This window comes from Hippoglossus hippoglossus, chromosome 14 (genome assembly GCF_009819705.1).
Source record: "Hippoglossus hippoglossus isolate fHipHip1 chromosome 14, fHipHip1.pri, whole genome shotgun sequence".
In the NCBI taxonomy this organism is placed as follows: domain Eukaryota; kingdom Metazoa; phylum Chordata; class Actinopteri; order Pleuronectiformes; family Pleuronectidae; genus Hippoglossus; species Hippoglossus hippoglossus.
The window spans coordinates 7,322,554-7,345,713 of record NC_047164.1 but is presented as its reverse complement, the minus strand read 5'-3'; the positions used below and the strand labels follow the sequence as shown (position 1 = coordinate 7,345,713).

Below are 23,160 nucleotides of genomic sequence, written 5' to 3'. Positions count from 1 at the left end.
TTTTAGTGTGGTTTCGTTATGGGACTGAAGGGCCTTGCCCGATGTATGCAATCTACTGACTGCCATTCTGAGTATTTTGTATCCGAGATGAGACAGAAAAACTTCCCACACTTTTCCCTTTGTCAGCTTTTCCCTGAGATTGCCTAGTATGTAAAATGTAAAATATCTTTCAATGGATGCTCTCTAATGCCGATCATGATTCTGGGCAGGTGGCAGAAATGTGTCGAGCTCCAGGTTTCTTAATCTATGTGGCAGAGCTTCCCTCCAGTGATCTACAAAGCATGAGCTTACCAAGCCCACAGTTCCCCTGGAAGCAACAGGTCATGCATAGTGAGATCATGTATGTGCAGATACAGCATTCCAGGTTTATAAGGTTTCATCTCTCATCACACTCAGGCACAACCACTGGTGCACAGCAGGGTTGAATTAGACTTAGGAGAGTGGGAACAACTCAACATTTCCAGAAATCTTATTGAAACATAGAACTCTCCAATGCTACTAAAACAGCATAGCTTCACATGAGGCTGATGCAGGTACACAAAACTCTAAAAACCTCTAAGTGACCATTTAAAAACTACTTTAAAGTCATTACGTGACTGGTTAGATGGTTTAACTTCCACCACGTTTCAACAAATAAACAAAAACAGATGATGGTCAGTGATGCCAGATTTGACTCAAAACGCCAAATGATCAGAGCCTTGAGGGGAATCAGAAAATACTGGCAGTCTAATCCTAGTTAATGTGACTGGTTATATTCCAAATGACGATGAAGCTGTTGATGCAATCCTTCTCCTAAGCAGTTGAACAAAAAGACCAGGGAACAGTGAACTCCACCTTGAACTCAGTGCTCTATAACTTGCAAGGACCTGCTGCAAGCTTAAAAACTAGTGTGGCTGTATCATGATCCCTTTGAAAACACTGTTCCTGGTGACAAATCTATACATTTTCACATAGCTTTTATAATAATAAAGATGCATTAACTTTTGTAGGATAAAATAAAAGTATTTAGAGCCACTGAGCTTCAGCAAAGGTTGTTCCGACTCATATGAAAATGCTGGACGCAGGAATTGGATCAAATAAAGACACATTTTGATAAATCATCCTGGATAAGAAAGACATTTTGAGTGACGAACCATGTAAAACAGTGAATGAAGGCACAAAACGTTTTACTACAAGACACTGTTTATTGACTTGCTTGTTTGCCATCTTCTAGAAAGCACACAATGTAACAACAGTGTAATAACTTAAACACTATATTAATTTAAAATGTCCTGGGCATGATTTTGGAGGAAAATCCTCGTATGTATGTATATTGTTTTGTCAGGTCTGACAGAGAGGAACACTTTGGATGCAGATGAAGGATGACATAAAATGACCCTTATCATTTTAAACCACAAAATAAATCTGTTAGCAATGAAGACATAGTACTTAAGTGTGTTTGTGTCTAAAAGACTGATGATAACAACGGATTTTCCATATTTTGTTGTTTGAAATAACTACTACAGAGAAGCTGTTTTCCTTAGACTGCTTCTTTCATTAACTTCTAAATTGAGTAAATATTACCAAATACATTTACTTTGGATCCAAGGTGTTTTTCAATTTCTGCATTTCTGCTCAGACACTTGGAAAACAACCTGATAATCTGCACATACCATAGATATTACAAAGCAGAGGAGGTGGTGGTGTAATTTGCCTTAAGTGAATTTAGCACAAAGTCTACATGTGGGTCCAATGAGTCCATTACCAGAAGCATGTAGTCTTTGTTATTGAGAAATGTGCATTTGAATTTGAATCATAATAACCTGCTCTGACACCATTTGGCCACATTATCCATGTTATCTGTGTAAGCACTAATGCTAATGCTTTTATTTTGAAAAGTTACTCATAAAAGCTGAGAGACACACTGTTGACAGGAGAGCCAAAATACACAAGTTTCTGGCATCAATGGAAAGATTTGAGGTTGGACACTTTCAGATTTCATTTTGGATTAGAATGAAATCCTATTCATTCATATATAAAACCAAGATTGAACTGATACAGTTTTGTGGTTTTTATATTTGAAAGTTACTCCGAACTACAATAACATATATTTGTAAAATGTTTTGTTTGATCTTTATTCACTTATTTAATCATATGGGTGATGTGGCAGATGCACAACTGAGAACTGAGCCCTACAGCTTCTGGTAAGAAAAGAAAAAGAAAGGATATCATCCAACCAGATCTCGCATTCCAGTGTCATAAAACATTTGTCAATTATGGAGAGAAGTTGAGGGAGCGAACACTTATGTAAGGTTTGTAAAAATGTGTCAGAGTTACATTAATAAAATAGAAATAAGACAACAGGGAGCATGTTCAGTATGTGTGTGAGGGAGTGTGTGCATGTTAGATGTGCATCAAACTTCAGGCGTATTCTGTGAGGCCGCAGGGTCTCCTGAACTCTTGTCCTCGCTCGTGAATCCACTTGTTTGACACTGACGAAATGGAGAAAAGGACAGAAGAAAGGATCATAAATAGCAAAGCCAGTTAATCAAAGTCTGCGTAAAAATTAATAAAAGCCACTCTAAACCTTCACTGCCAACATTTTCTAAACCAGCATATGGTAAACTCATTCTCTTATTACAGTTTAGTGCCCTTGATAGAAGCTGAAATGTGTCGATGATGTGTTTCACCACCTGAATTCCACAGAGCTGCACCCCTGCATCTGTAATTATTACCAGTTAGCTCACCACCAGGCAAAGCTGTCTGAAAGCAACGCACACAAAGATGCAGATACAGTATCAAGACTGACAGGATCCCTGCTTATTATCCTGCCTGAGCTAAATGAGTCTTTCAGTGTGATTAAAAAACAACATTGTTATTATTATACCAAAAACCCTGTGACAACCTGAGATCTTTTTAGTCCAGCGAGATAACAAAGAAGCTGCCAAATATTGTATATATAATATTAATAAACATGTTTAAAAAACGTGTGTTTTTGTCCAGACATCTCCAATTAGAATTTAGTGACATCTAGTGGTGACGTTGCATGTTGCAGCTGAATACCCCTCACCTCACCCTCCTCTTTCAAACATATAAGAGAACCTGTGGTAGCCATCAGTTGTCATAAAAACTAAAAAGGTTTTTAGTTTGTCCAGTCTGGGCTACTGTAAAAAACATGGCGGCTCCTAATGTAAATATAACATATTTAAATATAAAGGGCTCATTCTACGTTAAAGAAAACTAAATTTCGTACAATTTAGCTAAAACACACTAGGATTATTTTATATTCAATTTCTGCCAGTAGATACCTTTCACCTGAATCTTACACACTGAACCTTCAAATGCTAAAGATGCAGTGACAGCAAGGACAGCCCCTTTTTGTTTACTTTGTATCCCCACCCAAGCATGATATATTAATATTAGTAACAGGTTTTGTTGCTGTTATGGTAACAGGAAGTGACGCTGTGAATGGTATAACATTGTTTTTCAGCCGTTATATTTTTTCTGTGTCTTTTAACGTCCATGTATGAGTAAGAAACTAACAAGGATTCTTTGGAATTGTGGTCCAGTATTTTCTGACCAGGTACCCAAAAATGTGGTCTATTATGACAACAATTATTATAATTGCTGTTATAATAATATAAAGTGACTTGAAAATTAGATAAACATATATCCCTGTACCATATCATTTAAACAAATGTAATGGGAAGTAGGGATTCAAAAGAAATTTCCATATCGGTATTTTAAAAGAATTATAAAGGATTTTGTCCAATGAAATGGATAAACAGTGGGACACATTTTCTTTGCTTAGTGTCAGTTATAAAGTCCCTGTTCCACCATTGAACATGTCACTACTTAAATATGATGAATCTCAACTCTGACTCACCCCATTTACTTCCTACTAAGACAGGACAGGCTGCATGCCGGGTCCTGTAGTCTCCCTCTCCGCTCTTGAACAGATTATACCAGAACACTGCTGTTCCCTGTGGAGAAACGCAACAGATGATAAAAATTATGGTAACATCTGGTATTGACACGAGAAGGAATGTGAGGATCCAACACACATTAAGACAGATCTGCAGCAGCTTCAAGCTGAGCAGCAACTGACCCACATTTCCCGCAAGAAGACTTTTGTTTATGCTCGTGCCACATTAGAAAAAAAGCACAAAAAAATACCAGGCTTATTTTATGACATTGATACAACTACAACTGTTTTGTGGATTGATTTAAATCCAATGGAAAAAAAACATCTTACATTATTTTTCATTGTTAAATCACAATCTTTGGTAAATTTCCATGCCATACAGAATAATATATAGAGACTCACATGTGAGATTTTCCATTATTCAGCCTTGACCCATAAACTGACAGTAACACTGTTAGGATTAGATTTGTTTCCCCACTGTGGACACGTTTTAAAGCACTTTAAACATGCTCAGTTCTCACATGCACAGAGAAAGACACACTCTGTTCCTATCACCTTTCTCGGCACGATTGCTGCTCCAAAGTCAGGGAAGACCGTAGCACCTCCCGCCTCCACATCACTCATCTGAGAAAAGAAATAGAAAAAAAACTGGTTGGAAACGTTATCTGTATTTTCTTTCTAAGATAGTGTTTCGTGATAAGATCTAGTTATAATCTTCCATGAATTAAGGGGTATAAAATTACATTATTAGTTTCCAGTCAGATTTAGAAGAGAGTAAAAACAGGGTCAAAAGTTGTAAATTTAACTTCAGCCTAATGCAAATGTACACACAGTTGCTTTGTACCTGTACACAGATGTTAACTGAAGTACTTAGAATTGTTTGTGAGGTGTACATTACAAGCTCAAAATCCTAAAGTCTGAATTTAAATTTGAGTCCATATGTCCTGTTATACCCTCTTCAAATCTTTTTCTTATATACACTAGATCACTAATCTACTCAGGCACATTCACATCATGCACCGGAGTCAACACTGAACTTTAAAGGTTATAGGAAATATGACAATTCAAATAAAACAATCATTTAAACACATCACGTTTTGGGTATTTTAGGGTGTAAATATATATTATACAAGTCAGTGTTAACCAGGGTAAAATAAAGTGTGGCTTCTAACTCTAAATGGAGGAAAAAAAACTCTCCACAATATGTACCAGAACTGATTGACAGAAAAACTTTATTTGTAAATATTTGTCTAGTCATTCATGTTTCTCACTCATTCAGATGATGGGATATTTGTCCAAGCATCATTTTTAGAGTTTTCTCTTCCAAAAATGTTGCCCCATCTTGCTCCATTACATCAAGCAACACAAGGTTTCAAACAAAAAGGACTTTAACGCCAATCAGTGCATCTCTGTAAAAGTCAATCAATCCAAGTCCAAGATTGAACCAGAGCTTATAACCCATGAATCTAAAACATAAGAGGATGGGAGGGAGCGTAGATTTTTAACCTCCAGCCCGGGCCTTCACTGAACGGCGACTGGATGCACATACTTACGTAGTTCAAAAAAGTCGCCACGCGATTTCCCGTGCCTAATCTTTTGAAAGCATCAGGCTCATCTTTCTATGAAGATAAAATTCAAGAATAGAAATATAAGATGAAAAAACTGTACGCTAGCACGCGCACGTACTTACGTAGTTTAGGAAGGTAGCAAGTCTATTTCCATCGCCCTTGAGTTGGTTGTCAAAAGGACGCTGCAACAGATGTTTATAACATTTAACTCACCGCAAAACTCACAAAGGAGTCCGCCACTATGGCACTAAATACGCTCAACATGAAATAAACTACCTGAAGCATTAGTTACAACTTTTATCTGAGTTCCTAATTTAAGAGCATGACCTTTCATTTTTAAATTATTATTTCTTCATGCAAAAGGTGAACATGAAATAACAAAATGAAAGACTACACTCTTCAATAAAAGTTAGGAAATAAACTGATATGATAAAGGGTGAAGACATTATTATTTGTAACATATCAAATTAGATCAGTCATTCCGTACCAAGACAGCTCCACATAATGCATAATGCAATATGCATCACAAGAATTCCATATAGGGTTCCCCGATATCACTATCAGAGAGAGCATATATCAAATCTTCACAGTAAAGACAGACATGCTGTATTTCAGAAGACCATAGGAAGTGGGTTAGGGTTAGGAAAGTATTCTCATAGACATTAATAGACATTACATGGTCTTACATTCATTTCCAGAGGACTAAGCCTAACACCAACTATAGACTATACAGCTGGGCTGGCCTCACCTCAACATTTAAGGATTCACGTTATGTAGACTTGCTTTTTGCCCATTAGGAAGACAAGTCCCTATAATATGCGAAACACATATAGGTCCCCACAACACAGGTGATATCTGAACATTATAAACACACACATGCTTGTCTTACATCAGTTGTGAGGACTGTCATTGACAAAATTCATTCTCTGGCCCTGTATGCTAAGCTTAATATTTACAAATAAATCCTAAACCACATCTAAACCAAACCTGAAGCCTAGATCCAAGTCAATCCACACAGACACACACGTTTGTACTTCTATCTTAGTGAGGACACTCATTGGCATAATGCATTCCCTAGCCCCCTACCCTAACCATCCAAACTAAATTCCTAACCCCCAAACAGCCTTTTGAAGAAGTGAGGACCGGCCAAAATGTCCTCACTTTCCAAATATGCCCTCACTCTGTAGGGTCTATGCTTTAAATGGTCCTCACAAAGATATAAGTACACAAGTAAGTCACACACACACACGCACACACGCACACACACACACACTTACCCTTGAGAAGTCATAATGTGGCTCGTACTGTCCTCCGACTCCATAGTTTGCAACCTGGTCAGCATTTGACAAAGATTATTTACATGTATATAAACAAATATTATTAAAATGTATTGGCAAACTAAAGGGTATTTGTGTACATACTGATGTGACATGGTGAATACTGATTTATATTATTTACTAATGATAACTAAGATTTTTACTTGGGCAAAAAAAAAAACCCCCACAGAAACAGGCAAACACTATTAGCTAATACAGAAAATATTCATCTGGTTCATTGTACTAGTTTCGTGAATCGAATCTGTGATGCACAGTGCAGGTTAAATAGAGAATTATTGATATATTGTTCACAACATTAACTGGAATGGGGACTATTCTTGGGCAAAAAGTCGTTCCAGTCTGTCATCACTGAGACTGTGGGTGTCTCTGGAAAGACACGCTGCTGCAGAGGTTTTCAGAAACATTTCAATGCTTTTAAGGCCACTGGCAAGAATCTGGTCATTTCCTTTATACTGGGATCGGGAGATGAATCTCAGATGTGGAGTTAGAAAATCTGTTTTTTGTTTTTCAATTTTTCTTTGTGGAAAAAGTGCAACACGGTTCAGACAAACTAGATCAGGCTAAATGATTTGAATCAATTTGTCCAATGTTGTTCTTATTTTTGTGTTATTGGGATATTTGGTACAACTGTTTGTTTAAGTACTTTCTGTTGTATGCATTACTCTACCTGAAGTAGCTCTGCAGTGTCGACTTCGAGGCCTGTGATGTCTTCTATTCTCTGATTGACTCTGGAAATAACAGGATCATCCTCTTCTTCCAACCATGCACTGAAAGAACAAATACACGTGCGTATGAGCATGTAATAGAGTTATGCAGTAAATGGTTGGAATATCTTGGTTTACAAATAAGAAAACATGTTTTATAAATTATAAATACTAAAAATGGATAATATTGAGTTACCTTTTTGATACTCTGTAGTTGGCTGTGGTCAGGATTCCTGTTTTGGGATCACGAACGGTAGCTCTGGCAAGCTTAAAAGAAAAAAAACACACAAAGAAGTGTTTGACATTCATAGTATTGCACAAAAATATCAGTATTATTCAAATGCATATCTAATATCTGTTATTTCCTATGTTTATTTGCTCTAAGAGAATAGTTTTATACACTTTGATGTAAAAATGATTGCCCTGTACATTTTTTGTGTCTCCTTGTTAAAACAAAACTGCATTTTAACACTTTCTTAGACGGATTAACCACCAAACAGATTTGGCACAAAAAGAGCAACTGACAAACTGAGCTAATGGGACAAATGTATAGTTTGGGTACAAGTGTCTTTTTTTTTAAGGTAAACATGTCAAGTTAAAAATAAAACAACACTGTTTCAGACATATTCACAAAGTAACGCCAGACACATTGAACTGCCCTCTTTCTTTCACTGTAAATATATGATGTGCAAAAGAAGGGAAACATCTTCAGCAATAAAAGTGAAATCTTAACTTAACCATCAAGTCCACTTGCTGTAGGTAAGTTATACTTGTTGCAATACTAAAGCTTAATATTGACCCTTTATCATTAGAAAAGTAGTCTTGGAATTCATAACCTTTATCATTTGTATCATCTTGCTATTAAAAAAACATTACTTTAAATTTTGTTTTATGGTTTGAGATGAGAGCAGTTCATTTATTCATTCTTTTTGGCCTCACCCTGGGTTTAGACAGCTCCTTGATCTTCGCAATCTCTTGGTCTGACAGGACGTTCAGGTAGCGTACGATGTGGGGACTGTCCCACTCATCCTCCTCCTTCATGGGCTTCAGCAGGAGACGAGGGTTTTGCTTCCCGTCGTGGTAGCGACAGAACAAACGGCTCCGCTTCGCTTCGTTCTGGTGAAATAAGGAAATAATAAACCCTCTTTTCAACATCAATAGCAAGTATACGGAAAAAGGGCAAAAAATTCATTCATTCGTGTTCATCACATTGGGAGAGTATTGAGTTTGAGGTGTTGGAAATTAGTTTTTACTGCCCTCTAGTGGCGAAATGTGATTTCACAAGAAGTGGGGGTGGGTTGTTGCAAACACAGATCCTGTTTTATTCGTAACTACTATTAATATTATTATATTATGTTATTATTTTATATGCTATAATTATTATTGAAAATAATAATCACATTGCTTTGTTACACCATTAGATAATTTTGTTCATCAGCATATGAATGTAAACCTTCACTTACAGCAGAAGATCAAGAAGATTTAATGTGGTAAAATCCCAACACTTCTTCGGATATAAATAATAAACATCAAGTATTCTGACTGCCTGTCTGCCTCAGGTCTTATCCTTAACATCCACCTCATTCCCCACATGCCTGTATTTATGGTGTCTCACCATTTGGAGCCCCTCTCCTCTGCAGAGCGCCTCGTAGATCTCCCTCTCTGGGAGATGGTCTTTGGGTCTAGTGTAGGTTCCCAGCTGGATCGGCTCCTCAGAGGCCGGCTGGTAGTCCTGGTTCAGCTCATTCCGCTGCTTGAACAGTAACCGCTCAAAATAACGGAGGTTTCCTCCTGCCCTCTGGTGGTTGGCGTCTGTAAGTACAAGAAAATGTGGGTTGGTGGTGGCTCAAAACTTTAACTAAGAAGCAGGTTAACCTATAGCGTTGATAAGCATATTCACCAAGTGGCTCTGAGAGGAGATGGATTCCAGTCTCATACCTGTGCATGCTATAACACTATTTATTTCACGGGACAAGTAAACAGGGTCACCACAGCTCTATGAAAAGACGGCAAGCAGCTGTACACACAGGTCTTGCTGCGGACACAAAAGTAACAGTTAGAAACCACCGGCCCTTTGGTCTGGAGGGACTACACCCTGCTGCTCTGGCAACCGCTGCAGTGAGAGTAGGGTTGAATGTTGTGATTAGTAAAACAGCAGGAAGACAAACCATAAATTACCCCACTGTAGGGGGACTGTGGTTGCACTGGTCAGCCAACTGGTGTCTGCATGTGTTGTGGGAGGCTACTGAAAAAGTCATAAGTGCTTCTTAATCACATGTTAAATGGGCTTTTTTTAGTTTCTCAAGAATTGACGGCATGAACCCATTCACCCATCATATATAGCAACAAGAAAAACAAGTTACGTTGTAAAGTATTTAAAAACCCTTTTAAATTGGCCTGGTGCTCTGAGTAAAACATTTTATACCCTGTTTGGACACAAACTAAATGCACTTGTGTTGTGCACCATTCTCCTTGACAGTTAAATGTGAGCCCTGTGTGTAATGTAATGAACCTTTGCTCATGCTGCACCTTACCAATGGCCACCAGGCGGCGGGTCAGCTCGATGGCTCGAGGCAGGTCTCCCATTTGGTAGACAGAGTAGCTGAGGTAGTCCAAAATGTCCGCCTTGGAGACCACAGCTTCCTCGCCGCCATCCAGCTGCTTCAAGGACTGCTGCATCCACAGCACAGCATGATAATAGTCTGCGTCGTTATAGGCAGTTTTCCCCATGTCGTAGCAGTCATCCACCGTCAGAAGGGCATTGGAGTGCATTCCTGTGACAAGATTCACTGAAGTTAAACACTGATAATATCGTACTGTACCGCTGGTGAAACCTTCCTGGGTTATGAACAAGGAGAACAGGTTTGAGCAAATCTTGTAAACAATGTCTGAATGGAAAGAAAAATTCAGATAAAGATATATTGGACAGTATTTTTTTCAAAGAAACAACCTAATCAACAATTTTTGATAAAGGCTACGTACAATCACAGGTAATAATCCAGCACAGCAATTTCTGTCGTAAGATAATACAGGCTTGGCTGATTTAATGGTCTGGCCGAACCCACACCCACACATTTCCATTCTCCATAACATTTTTGCATTATTGTTCATTTCTGCTCCTTAATTTTGAGCATCTCAAGTGACCACTTATAATCACTTATAATTTTAAAGCCCCTAAGTAAAAAGTTGAGGGTTTCTAAATTCTGTGTTTCCTTGTAATATAAAACACGACCATGGTGAGTCAGTGCTGTTTAACACAGTAGATCTGTGAATAGTTCAGTAATTATACCCGAACCCACATACAAACCTAATCTTCAATCCAGCCATGACCCACAACTAAAGTAATTATAATAATAACTCTAAATTAACCTTGTACTTAACTCCAACCCCACCTTAAGCTAACAGCAATCCCAACTTTGAATTCAAACCAGTTGAAGAACTGTCAACGTGACTTCAATCTGTTGGGACGTCCAAAACTCAAACACATTTTCACAAGAAGCAAAAACACAACTGTCAAAGAAAATCACTATTGGTTGAGTGCACCTTTTCTTCTCCTCTTTATTTTATAAATGTGCAAATTACTCACTAACTCTAACCCTTTTTAATAGATTGATACATTTTTTACATCACCGCACACTCCCAGGTTACCTGGCAGCTTTCCTCTTGAGAAGGCCTCAGAATCCAGTTGATACGTGTCCTGAAGACGCATCAACGCCTTGGCTGCACCCGTCTCATCCTCCTCATCTGGGAAGTATTGTCTGTGTATGGACATGTTGGAAATGAACCCTGAAGAGAAGGTGAGAAGTTTATTGATAATGAATAAAAACAAAAAAGTGTAAGTGAATGATTGAATCACCAAATCAACCAAATTAACTAAGCAACTTAAGGCTGAAATGATTTTTAGCCCGATCTTAAGATATCATGCTCAAGAATAATTTAAACATACTTTGTGAGGCCACCATGACCTTTGACCTTTGACAACACAATCTAATCAGTTCCTCCTTAAGTCCAAGTGAATATTTGAACCAGGAAATTTCCTCAAGGAAATCTTGAGATATTGTTCACAGGAATGGAAAGAACAGACAACCCCAAAACATAATGCATCTGGCCACTGGATGTCGCCGGCGCAGAGGCATAAAAAAACATAAATCACTCACATTTTTATGATTTTCAAATTATCAAAAGTCAGTTTTGCGATCACTAACTAAAACAAAATGATGATAATTCAATAGACAACCTCAAAATCTGTTAAACACACAGACAGCAAAAACTTTACTGACACAGCAGTTCTAGACTTCTCTGTTCTGACCTCAGAAAGATCTGAATGACCAGTATTATCGTCACTGTTCTAACCAAATACAATGCACTGGAGGAACAGAGAGTCAGAAACTCCCAAAGGAAGATTTGACTATTTTCTTTATTCCTCTCCATGACTTGTATGTACTTATTCAGTAGGAATATATTCATCCAGATACCTGACATGATATTTCATATAATGTAGGACTAGCAAAGGTCACAATTCAATTTCCTTTTCACTCAGTGTCCCATTTGTCTTTTAACTTTTAGCTTCACCGACATGTGAATACATCAGTTTTGCAGAGACAAAAATAAATCCGGATAAATGATAATGGATAAAATGGCTTCGTACAACACAATCTGCTGATGTAAAGAAACAATGCAAACATTAAATTAAATCATTCGGCACTATCCACTTAAGTTTATAAGGTTAACATCCATTCTCTCTACTCTCTCTCTCTCTGTTACTCATGGCCACGTATACAGATTTACTTGTGCATACTCATGCTCAGTTAATCTGTCTTCCACAGATACAGACCCAAGTCTAAACATGCGCTCAGTTCCAAACACACAGACTCAACGGGAGAACATGGCCAAAAAATGCAGAGATGAGGAACATCTGCTGCAGCTACTACATGACCAATCTGTTCTCTCTCCGCTCTTGTGCGGAGCAGCAAAAACTTCTCACATCCGCTCTGCATTTTTTATCCGACCGCTCGCTCTCCGCTTTTGCCCAGAGACGATTCATAAAAAAGTTTTTTTTAAAAGTGGTAAATGCTGCTCTTTCAGATGCAGTGTACGACGTGAAGGGATATTTTAAGGTGGAATGAATGCAAAGTCAGCAGGATGGTAAAAACAAAGGCGAACGGATGCAGATTTAGCCGAGGCAGCAAAAAACGATGCGAATGCACATCTGATTGGATTGAAATATTTTCGACTTGTGCATCTGCTTTAATGCAGACAGACAGGAAAGACTGAACGAGTCTGAAAATAATTAAATAAGGTGTCTTGGTATTGCTTTGGTCTGAGCTGTCGAATACATACATCCAGTGCAAATATCCGTGTGCTCCTATGTGCCACAATAATACCAGCATGCAGCCGAAATTACCCAGACTCGTACACAAATAACGCAAGATGCATGTTTTTCTTGCCCTGGAGGGAGCGGTATTACAACTTATCACGCAGAACACATTACAACTCCAAGCTAAACTATATCCCAGCAAGTCTGTGTTCACCCACACACTGTTGTGGAGGGAGCTTACCATCAGAGGGGTTCTGCAGCACCAGGCTCTCCAGCTCAGACCACTCCGTGTTGAGTCTCTTCATCAGTTTGTAGGCGTTCACTGGGTGGGCCAGGTAGCCCTCTGGGTCTGAGGTGGACACTCGGGTCAGAGCGTCCAGTTTTTTGGCCCAACTACGAGACAGGACAAACATACACTTTAAAAAATGAATAAACACTCTTACAGTGCTAGTGATAAACTTCCACAGCTCTAAACACTAAAAGGTTGTTAGTATGAAGAAATCGCTTTGTTTATAACTAATGGAATAGATATGCATGTTTAATTTAATTTCTCAGGCATGTTATGAAACAGATGTTTATAAAATGTGTTTTATAACTAATGGAATAGATATGAATGTTTAATTTAATTTCTCAGGCATGTTATGAAACAGATGTTTATCAAATGTGTCAGATATGTTGAGATGATTTTGATAAGTTTATCCAAAAGGAGGGATTTTTCTCTGTTGAATATCACCATGGTAACTTAACACATTAACACAAGGGAAACATGGGGGCAGTGGTTAAGTAAGAGTACTAATTCAACAGTGAAAAATACTTTAACCTTACAAGTTGAAACTCTCTATTCAAAGTAGTAAATGCCTACTAAGTATCATCAGCACTCAAGTTAACAAATGAAAAGTAAAAGTACTTGTTCTGCTTAAAAATGGCTTTGGTGATGAATAGCAAGAGTATAAATATGTATAAATCATTTTTTAAAATTTATTTGTGAAGTATTGGATAGGATATTAAGTCTGAGCAAGAACATTATTTTTGGGGTTAATGCTGACATCTAAAACATGGTAAGGGGTCCAAAGTAGACACCGGGGTTAAAAAGGCTGGTTTAATATTTAACTATGTGTTTTGTAAGCTTAAATCTTGATTTGAAAAGTAAATGCAGCAAATTTCTGAGAATTATAGTAGAATAAAAACAGTATTTCCCTTTGTAACACAGTGGAGTAGAAGTACAAGTCAAGTACACATACTTCAAAAGGGTTGTCATCACGTCACAGAGTTAAGAATGTACCTTTTGACTTCAGCCAGCTTGGACTCTTCTGCTTTTATGTACTCCCTCAAAGACTGGACCAGCTCCTTCTCTGTGTAGATCAGGTCTGTCATCTGGCCTGCGGAGAGCGAGACAGTGGTGAAGAATTAACCAACCAATTAATGCTCGTAGTTTATATCTGTTCTGGTTAATTCAACTTCAAAGTGTGAGTGTTTCTGTTTTTGCTGCTTTCTGCCTGTGCTTTAAAAACCTATAAACCTATAAAATGTATTTTGGGTTACTGCTCTTCGCCTCAGCCACAGACTGTGGGACTTTGATTGTATGTTCTTCCACAGGGAGGTGGTTGGGGTCATAGTAAACAACTCCATGGAAATGTTCAGCCTTGATTAATTCACAGGAGTTGCTAAGGGAAGAGAATGAACAAAACACTTTCATTGTTTCTGTATGCAACGCGTGCAACCGACCGGCCAAGTGCAGTCAATCATTGTGATTTAAGTGACTGTTTGACTCATGAGATGCAGCCTGTTGACTGATGTGGTGCTAAATCTAAGCACTTCGTGTAAATCAGCAATTTTCTTCTCACATATTAGACGAAAGCAGGTAATTGCACAAAACTTAAAGAAGCAGTTTATATTTTTCTTTTTTTTTATTTGAAGTGGGGGCATCTTAATCTTGCAGAAATCATGATGTGTTTGAGCTAAACTTTTTGTCACAGATTTGACTCAAATAATCCATGGACCACAATAATCTATCTATCATTTTATTCAGTGCACCTCCAAGTTTATCGTTCTGTACTCTGGGGCTTCAACGTGAAATTTACCAAGGAACCAAATCTATACTGGGAGCAGATAAATTGGAAATCTTAAGTTGTCCGATTTAATCGTACCTATGGATGTGAAGACCTCTGCCTGTGTGGTCCAGCAGCAGAAGCAGAGCAGAGTCCAGGAGATGAAACACAACGATTTCCTCATTCTGTCTTTTTCAATAACCTGCAAAGAGAAACATAACAACATAGTCATACAATCTAAGATAAAAGTTTTTCTGCAGACAGATTCCTTTTTAGCACTCTTCCAGTCAAACTGTGGAAAGGTCCAGCTGTGACCATATTATTTCTATGTCCATCCATAATTCTCTCTGTGCCATTCAAAGCAAATATGAAAATATTTGCTTTGAATGGCTAACAAACAGTATTCTGATTCCAAAAGACGTGATACTGTGTTTCCACACTGGATCAACTGATGGTGCAACAATATTCAAAGTTTCCAGTACGTTTCCTGTGAATGAGTCACTACTGTCTGCTGCCCAGTTCTCATCGTGAAGAATAAAACAAGGACGGTGCGGAAAATAATGGTGTTTTTTGTCTGTTTGGACATTGCACTTTAAGAACACCTGGCAGACTCATCCACACAAACACTTATTTTTATATTATACAATTTAAAACATCTGCTTTCTAGTTCTTTGTTTTCATTGCTCCCATCTGGAGTTTAACGTGGCCTCCAGATACCTCATATAAATGTTCATGACTAAATAAATCCCGGCTCGATCTGCAGAAAACTCAAAAGTAATTCACTTCCAAAATGTCAATCCAAGCACAACTCCATGACATTTATAGTAAATAATTATTATGAGAAAATCCCTCAACAGCTCAGCAAAGCACTTTGTTTCCAGGTTTATTGTGATCGTCCTGCCAGAAGCTGCCTCCGCTGACATCCATCCTTTCATAAGAGTGATAGTGTAATCTGGGTCGAAAGGCAGATACAACAACAGGGCTGAAAAACAAGACGACACAAAGATGGATCACGTGGCAGGAACTGAGACCTGCACTGTTTCAGACGAAAAGTGACACCGCTCCACTTTCTCTTTATGGGTATTCTGCTTTACCACATCACTTCACAGTAATGACTGCTTGCTGCCGGCTGAGTGCACGTACAGTACATACACGTCTCTGAATACAGGCCCACGTGCACAGTCTCATCAGTATCTTCCAAAGTATATAATCAAAGGCTTAGTGAAACCGAGGTCCTGAAGCAGAAAAGTGGTACCTTTAATGTTAGCGTCCTCATAGTGGTGGTGAGGAATCAACTTATACTTTCACTCACTTGCCAAAAGGTAAGTTGACTTTCTATTGCTGCTGCTAAAATAAAATTACGACAAAATAAGTTTCAGTTTGAGCTTCAAGACACAGAGAAACCAACAATCTGTCAACACACGTGACTATTCAAGGAAAAAGTGCTTCAGGTTAAAAAGGTTGAACAACCACAAATCACAGTGGTTCAGGAGATCGTCTGTAAAATTCTTTGTAAAAACAAACATGGCCCAAGGTAGAATTTCATATATTTGTGACAAACAGATGTTTGTATTGAGGTAAACGTCCAAGATGACTGCACCGTGTGGCGCCGACAAATCTGTGATCCTGTCAGTGAAGGGCTGTGAAATGACCTGAACACATTCAGCAAGTGACTGTGAATTCTATTTCCACTTTCCAGTGTGTTTCACTTCTGCAGGTCTTGCATGAAAAAACAGGGTTTCTTTAAAAAACCATCGAATAAATCTTATGAGGGATGAGAATGTCTTGTTTTCAGCACTTTCTTTGACTCTCTCTTTTCTTTAGCGTTTACAATTACAGTTATTTTGCTGGCCTACACCACTTTGGGGTGTGAGAGTCTGGGTCAGTGTCTGCGTATTCAAACATTTCAGAATATGACACATTCTTTGCGTTGCTTTTTGGCGTTTTCCCAACACAGAAAAGTCGTCCCGTGTCCTCCACAGAGCAGGAGAGCTGCAGAGCTGTCCTGACATGTTGGGTGTTGCCAGCAGGTATGACAGGCGAACATGCTCACATACTCCATGTGTAAATGAAGAATGCTACATTAAAAATAAAACCAAGCATCCTTGAAAAATTGATGGAGTGGAGTCGATGGAGATTTTTTTTTTATATAGAGTATTTGCCCCTTGGCAAAATTCTTTCACAACCCACTGAATTAAACAGAATAACATACAACTACAACATGAAAGAACTATCATATACCATGCATACTTGTTTTTCTCACCTTACATGATTATCGAAAAAAAAAGACATGCTCCCTGCATAAGCAAAGGGATCAGGTGGGGTTTGACTGTGGGGACAGAACATCAGGGCCAAGTCATTGCTTTAATTATCAATGTTTTCAATAAATTATCACATTTAGTTCTTCCTATACAATTGACAAACAGTCCCCCGCAAATTCAATCAAACTACACCAAATTGCAAACACACATAGATCTCGGTCCTCTAAATGTACCTAATTTATTTCATCATGATATCTGCATTATTTCTTGAGATATTCCCAAAATAGTGAAAAAGCATTTTCTCACACTAATGAAGAATAGGGGGGAAAAAACTGAGACTCATGAAATCTGCTTAAAAAAGTATTGGGTTCGTCCTTGACTCGTAAACCATCAATGAGGACATGACCTCCTTAGCAGAACTTACTGCCTGACGCAGAGCGAGGCTGAACTCAAAGAAGCTGGTTAAATACACAACTATTTGCCTGTGATTTGCATTTGTTGACATAAAATATATTTTCTACCTGATGTTATTTCCTGTATTTACTGAGTTTTTCTTTTATGCCGACTATAAATCAGAACCATTGCAAAATACTCCACAGATTTAACTTTGGTGTTAATTCCTTCACTCTCAAAATACCCAAATCCTTTTCTCAGGGAAACTTCTTCCTACTAGTACGAATTTGGTTTCCAGCGTGTGACCTAGTAATGCTTTCTGGTTCATTCAATAGCCAGCCTATGCAACTATTACCAGAGTCTGAAACTACAGACAAACAAACCTCTCTCCTTATAATTTACAGCCTGTGTGATTGCCAGGCTCAAACACGGACTTGTCTGTTGTTGCAGGCTGCAACACCCCGGTCACATTCCTGGAAAAGGGGCCAGTTACATCTGCTGCCCAACGTTCCCCCAGTCTTGACCCTTGCCTGGTGCTTCTGACAAATGTGGGGAACAACACTGAGGAAAACAGGACAGAAATACACTCACAGCCAAGAGGGAAATCGGATTTTTTTTTCTAAACATGGAGGTGTGGTTCCAGTGGAGAGATAAGGATCCAGAGAAACACTCTTTGCAAAGCAGTCAGGATCCAAGGTCTGTAACGGGGCAGGGGTGCCCAAGTTTACTCAGGGAAGAAAATGTCCAACATCTGTAGTTGTCTTGTAGTTCTTCTGCCCCGCTTGACCTCACTCAACAACATATCCACAGTGAAGAACAGCTGTCCTGGCTCACGCACGTTCCAACTGCATGGAGAAGATATTAAAACGTCTCCATTGTTTCTTTGGAGGGAAAACGTTGTTCAACATCAGCCAAAACTAAAGGATAGAGTCTATTTCAGAAAACATCTTGGTAATAAAACGGATTGTTCTCATCCTTTTTCCACCCCCAGACAGTTTGAAAATAATTTATTTCATAAGAGATGCAAACAACAGCAACGACAAACTGCGGCTAATGTGAGCAGGGGAGTGTCGTCAAGGCAACTAAAACAATAGACTAATATAACAAAGACTATTTCAAAGTTTTCAAAAGGTTTCAGTATTTTCCAACAACACTTGCCTTTCAGAATCAAATATTAAGGAATATATTAATGTATTGGATTTGGGACAGTTAGGAAAAAATATTTAGATAAAGAAAACGAATAAAGACCAGAATGCATCATTGACAAAGACAAAGAATAAGAAAAAAGATTGAACCAGCCTGGTTTTTGAGGGACTTAGCACATCACTGGAAACTAAGCTGATTCATTCAGATAACATGTTAACAAAAAGTCATGACCCTGTATACTCAACGTTTCCCAGAGGAAAATGTGGAACTATTCAACTCACAGCTGACGAAGCTACACTCATCCTGCTTGGTGTTTTTTCGGAGGTATCATGGGAGTTCATCTTGTCACATTTTGGCAGCGGAGGCCAAATTCCAGTATTTTTTATCAGCGAGGAATGAAAGCAGCCATCTACAGATAACGGAGAATGGGAGCCTGACATTGAGATGCTTGACAACAGGAATTTTTCAGTGAATAGAACTGGCATGTATGTATCTACACAAAGCTACGGACAAAATAATGATGCAAAGGTGCACAGAGTCATAATATGAAACAGTGAGTATGTGCATGTAGGCTTGTAGCTTTAACTCTCCTCCAGCAAACAAACCCAAATGAATTTTACAATTAGTTTATAGTTTAATACAAATTTTGCCTAGTTACTGAATACTTCAATATGAATTTTGCAGTATATCTGTCAGGTTAAATATACATTTCTTGTTAATTTAGGCATATTAGTTTACTCCGCCCGTCTGATAGTACAGGAGGAGGTTATTTTCATGAATGGGTTGTGGGTCACCTGTGAGAATGGGAAAGCGGAAACAGTTTTCCAACCACTAATAGACGCCTTACCACCAATTGAGGGGTCTATGGTTAGTTACTGTTTGATGGAAGAGTATTTTCGTAAACCTTTGGTTTTAAAAAGAACCTTTCTTAACTTGGATCGGCAGATGTCTAAGTACGTTTTTGTGTGGCTGGTTGTTAACCCTGCTTACGCAGCGTTTATATAAATAGATCCTGGAAATCGCTGGAACACTTACTGCAAAGTCTTTCTTCAATTAGAATAAAATAAAAATGTTACACTTAGAGTGATGTTGAGGAATGTAGGCTACGCTGGCAACATCATGACACTGTGAGGAGAAGTTGAAAAGTTTGCTTTGACTTTCACTTCCTCTACACGTCACAAGGGCAGAATGCAGAACCAATAGAGGACGAGCATTTCCACCACAGTTTAGCTGACCCTGTGCATTAGACAGTATCAGGAAGGAAGGACAGAGTATAAATCTCTAAGAACAGCAAAACACTGACTAAATACAGTATCTCTGCCAGATTTCTGCTGACCATATGTGTTTGACATCAAAGCAAAACTTGGACTCAGATCCAATGGAAAGCTAAAGAACATCTGAGGCTCTGTTGCTTTTAAAGGCATCCTGAAGTGTGTGTGTGTGGTAAAACCTGTGATCTATAATCAAACACTGCTGCCAACAGGTTCGTCTGGAACTGGTAGAAGAGTTTGTCCATATTGCTCAGTCCCTGTTTACTGACTTATTCAGACTAAGCATTAACATAGAGAGACACAGATGCAAGTATTAGTTTAACATAAGCAAACGTCCATATGGTCATAAACACACAAGATTATACACAGATGATCGACTTCCAAACACTTCTCCTGATATGTAGACACTTAAGAATCATACAAGATATAAATGTTGTACTAAATATTAATCCCTCACACATTTAGACAAGTTTTGTTCCAATATTTATGATAAAAAGACACAAGCACACTGGCTGCAGCTTAAACATAAGGAAAAGACTGTCGATAATAGCTGAGATCAAGGCTTTAGTACTTTCATAAAACTTAATAAAGCTGCTCTAGGTTCCACCTGCATGTCGTACATCATCCTCCGCTCCACCTGCCTCCACACACACAGCTACTGCTGAGAGATTTATGACATCCCTCTATTTGCTCCCAGCTCACATTAACCAACAATCCAAAGGCTGCCACCTACAATTACTGCCATTAACACCTGTCTCCTGCTGTGCCTGCAAGACTTCCCACTGGGACTGTGTAACCGGGACATTCTGTGTGTTTTGTTTTGGAGATTTTTACTGATAAAATAACTTTGCCGTTCATCAACCACAGTGTATTCACTCATAATAAAGGGTCAGTTCTTCAGTAGAAACTATTAGTCAGTTATTTGTAGACTGAATAGACAGAAAATTAAAAGACAACTTTTTTGTAAGTTCTGTTTTTTGAGTCTCATTTAGCTGAATATATTTTGAAGACAAGTGAATACATCTATTCTTTGACATTTTACAGTGCAACAACTTCACTACTGAAATTGCTAATGGATTGAAATGATTAATCAAATAAATATTTAGCCAATGAATGACTAATCTCTGAGTGTTCACCGTTCACAAATTATAATATTAACAAAATCATGTACGCAGTGTCCTTGTTAGGTTACTGAAGAAAATCCACAGACCATACTTCAATGTGACTCGGGACGTATAAGTGGGTCGTCCACTAACTCTTCCATTCCACGTGCCCAAGTGTCCTTGGGCAGGACACAGAAGCCCAAATTGCCCCTGAGGGCTAATGTGTGAGAGATGTGCGATAGATAAAGTGCTGCAAATGGATGCACTGTCTGAATGGAAAACAACTGTACTGTAAAGTGCTTCGAGTGGCCATCAAGACTATAAAAAGCTCTTAAAGGGATAGTTCACCGAAAAATGGAAATTCACTCATCGTCTACTCACCCCTATGCCGATGGAGGGGTGGGTGGAGTGTTTGAGTCGTGTTGTTGTGTAGGAGTTTCAGGGGTAAACAGTGTTACAGCCAAATCCAATACAATTGAAGTAACTGGTGACCACGTCATAAAAAAACCAGCAGAAGAAGAACATAACATGCCTCCATACTGCTCCTGTGGTGTCATCCAAGTGTCCGCAAGCCCCGACATTCAAATTCGGCTCAAAACAGTGTCAATTACACCCTAAAATTCCACTGCCGGAGGTAGAGATGCTACTGCGAACCCTTGGGCAAGAGCTTGTGTGCAGTGTGTGGGTGTGAATGTGGATGTGGCTCCAGACGAGGATATCAGAGGACATTTAGGCTAATAACATGTTGAAAATGACCCTATTTCAAGTTGAATTTGAATTTCGGGGCTTGCGGACACTTGGATGACACCACAGGAGCAGTATGGAGGCATGTTGTGTTCTTCTTCTGCTGGTTTTTTTATGACGTGGTCACCAGTTACTTCAATTGTATTGGATTTGGCTGTAACACTGTTTACCCCTGAAACTCCTGAAAGTGTTTTCTGGACCCAAAAACTTCGCCCACCATCTCCATCGGCACAGTGGTGAGTAGATAATGAGTTAAGCTTCATTTTTCGGTGAACTATCCCTTTAAGTTGGAAGTAGTTCCATACGTACAGATTTGTTTTGTCTCTTTTGGGGAGGGGGGGGAAACGCACTAAATCTGACTTTGACTTCAGTGGACTTGATTAAACCTGGAGCTGAGCAGCAGAAGAGTCTCATCCTCCTCCTCCTCCTCGGTCCTCAGCTGGACAGCAGCCGGGGCCGGGTGACGTCAGCTGAGGACAGTTGTTTCTAGAAAGGACGAACACTTCGAGGTTCCCCAGGGGGACCGAGGACCACACGTGCACAGATCCACGTCCACTGAGACAAACCCCCACAAAATGTCTCCGCCTGGCTCAGAGAGCGAGGGGACAGAAACAACAACATGGGCGAAGTTTCAGAACTTTCTCCTGCTGCTCTGTGGAAACACTGGGACCCTCTGTCTCACGTTACTGAGCAGCGAACATGTCGGAAAGAAACACAGACTTCACGTTCACGTCCACACGCACACACGCACAGACACACAGACACACACACACCTCTGCTGCGGCTCCTCTCTTTACAGAACCAGTTCATCTCAGAGTAAAGTCCCGTTGGAGACAGTTATTCACGAAACCATCACTGCGTGTTCGGCACGCGAGCTCCGCCGGGGATGTCCACAAGCGCTTTGACGCCAAATACGCGCGAGATTGAACGTTTTCTTACCGTTATTCTCCCGGGGCTTTGAGCAGTACCGACGGTCGGTGGCTCCCAGACGCAGTTGGAGTCGCCAGCTGGAGGGAATGAGCCGCACAGAGAGGGTCTTCATCCGCTGCCACGTACAGAACCTCCTGCAGGACCCACCGTAATACTCAGAGCCGACGCGCAGCCGCATTCCTCGCAGGGGTTCATCGCGCTGCCTTCACGTACACCTTGTAAACTACAGACTCTTGAGCTTTGCCTCGTATGACTGAACCCCAAAGTCCCAAAAGATTATATATATTTTTTTGGTCTTGTGCACAAAGGTTATTGTATTGTGGGCACAAATTACTATCACGATGTTTGTGTTTGAATGACTCAGATTCACACCAGATTTGTACCATAGCACGGAGAAAACCGTAGCTGATCAGGTTTTATTTTCACCTGTCATC

General features: G+C 39.3%; 1 protein-coding gene across 3 annotated transcripts; it reads right to left on the bottom strand.

Moving 5' to 3' along the window:
* Positions 1-1,164: 1,164 nt before the first annotated feature.
* On the bottom strand, positions 1,165-22,890 carry p4ha2 (procollagen-proline, 2-oxoglutarate 4-dioxygenase (proline 4-hydroxylase), alpha polypeptide 2). Of its 3 annotated transcripts, none has more exons than XM_034606564.1 (15): positions 22,736-22,890; positions 14,978-15,080; positions 14,113-14,209; positions 13,072-13,223; positions 11,162-11,299; positions 10,048-10,287; positions 9,129-9,325; positions 8,453-8,629; positions 7,710-7,780; positions 7,477-7,576; positions 6,750-6,803; positions 5,595-5,654; positions 4,460-4,528; positions 3,866-3,962; positions 1,165-2,471 (listed from the first exon to the last, which is right to left on the bottom strand). In XM_034606564.1, the coding sequence occupies exons 2-15, from the start codon at positions 15,060-15,062 to the stop codon at positions 2,401-2,403; spliced, it is 1,608 nt and encodes a 535-aa protein (XP_034462455.1). In that variant the 5' UTR covers positions 15,063-15,080; positions 22,736-22,890; the 3' UTR covers positions 1,165-2,400. The 3 variants fall into 3 exon arrangements, with proteins under 3 accessions (XP_034462455.1, XP_034462454.1, XP_034462456.1); XM_034606563.1 differs by lacking the exon at positions 5,595-5,654 and adding an exon at positions 5,458-5,523; XM_034606565.1 differs by lacking the exons at positions 1,165-2,471; positions 3,866-3,962; positions 4,460-4,528; positions 5,595-5,654 and adding an exon at positions 5,661-6,376 and having other exon boundaries at positions 6,744-6,803.
* Between the last annotated feature and the right edge of the window lie 270 nt (positions 22,891-23,160).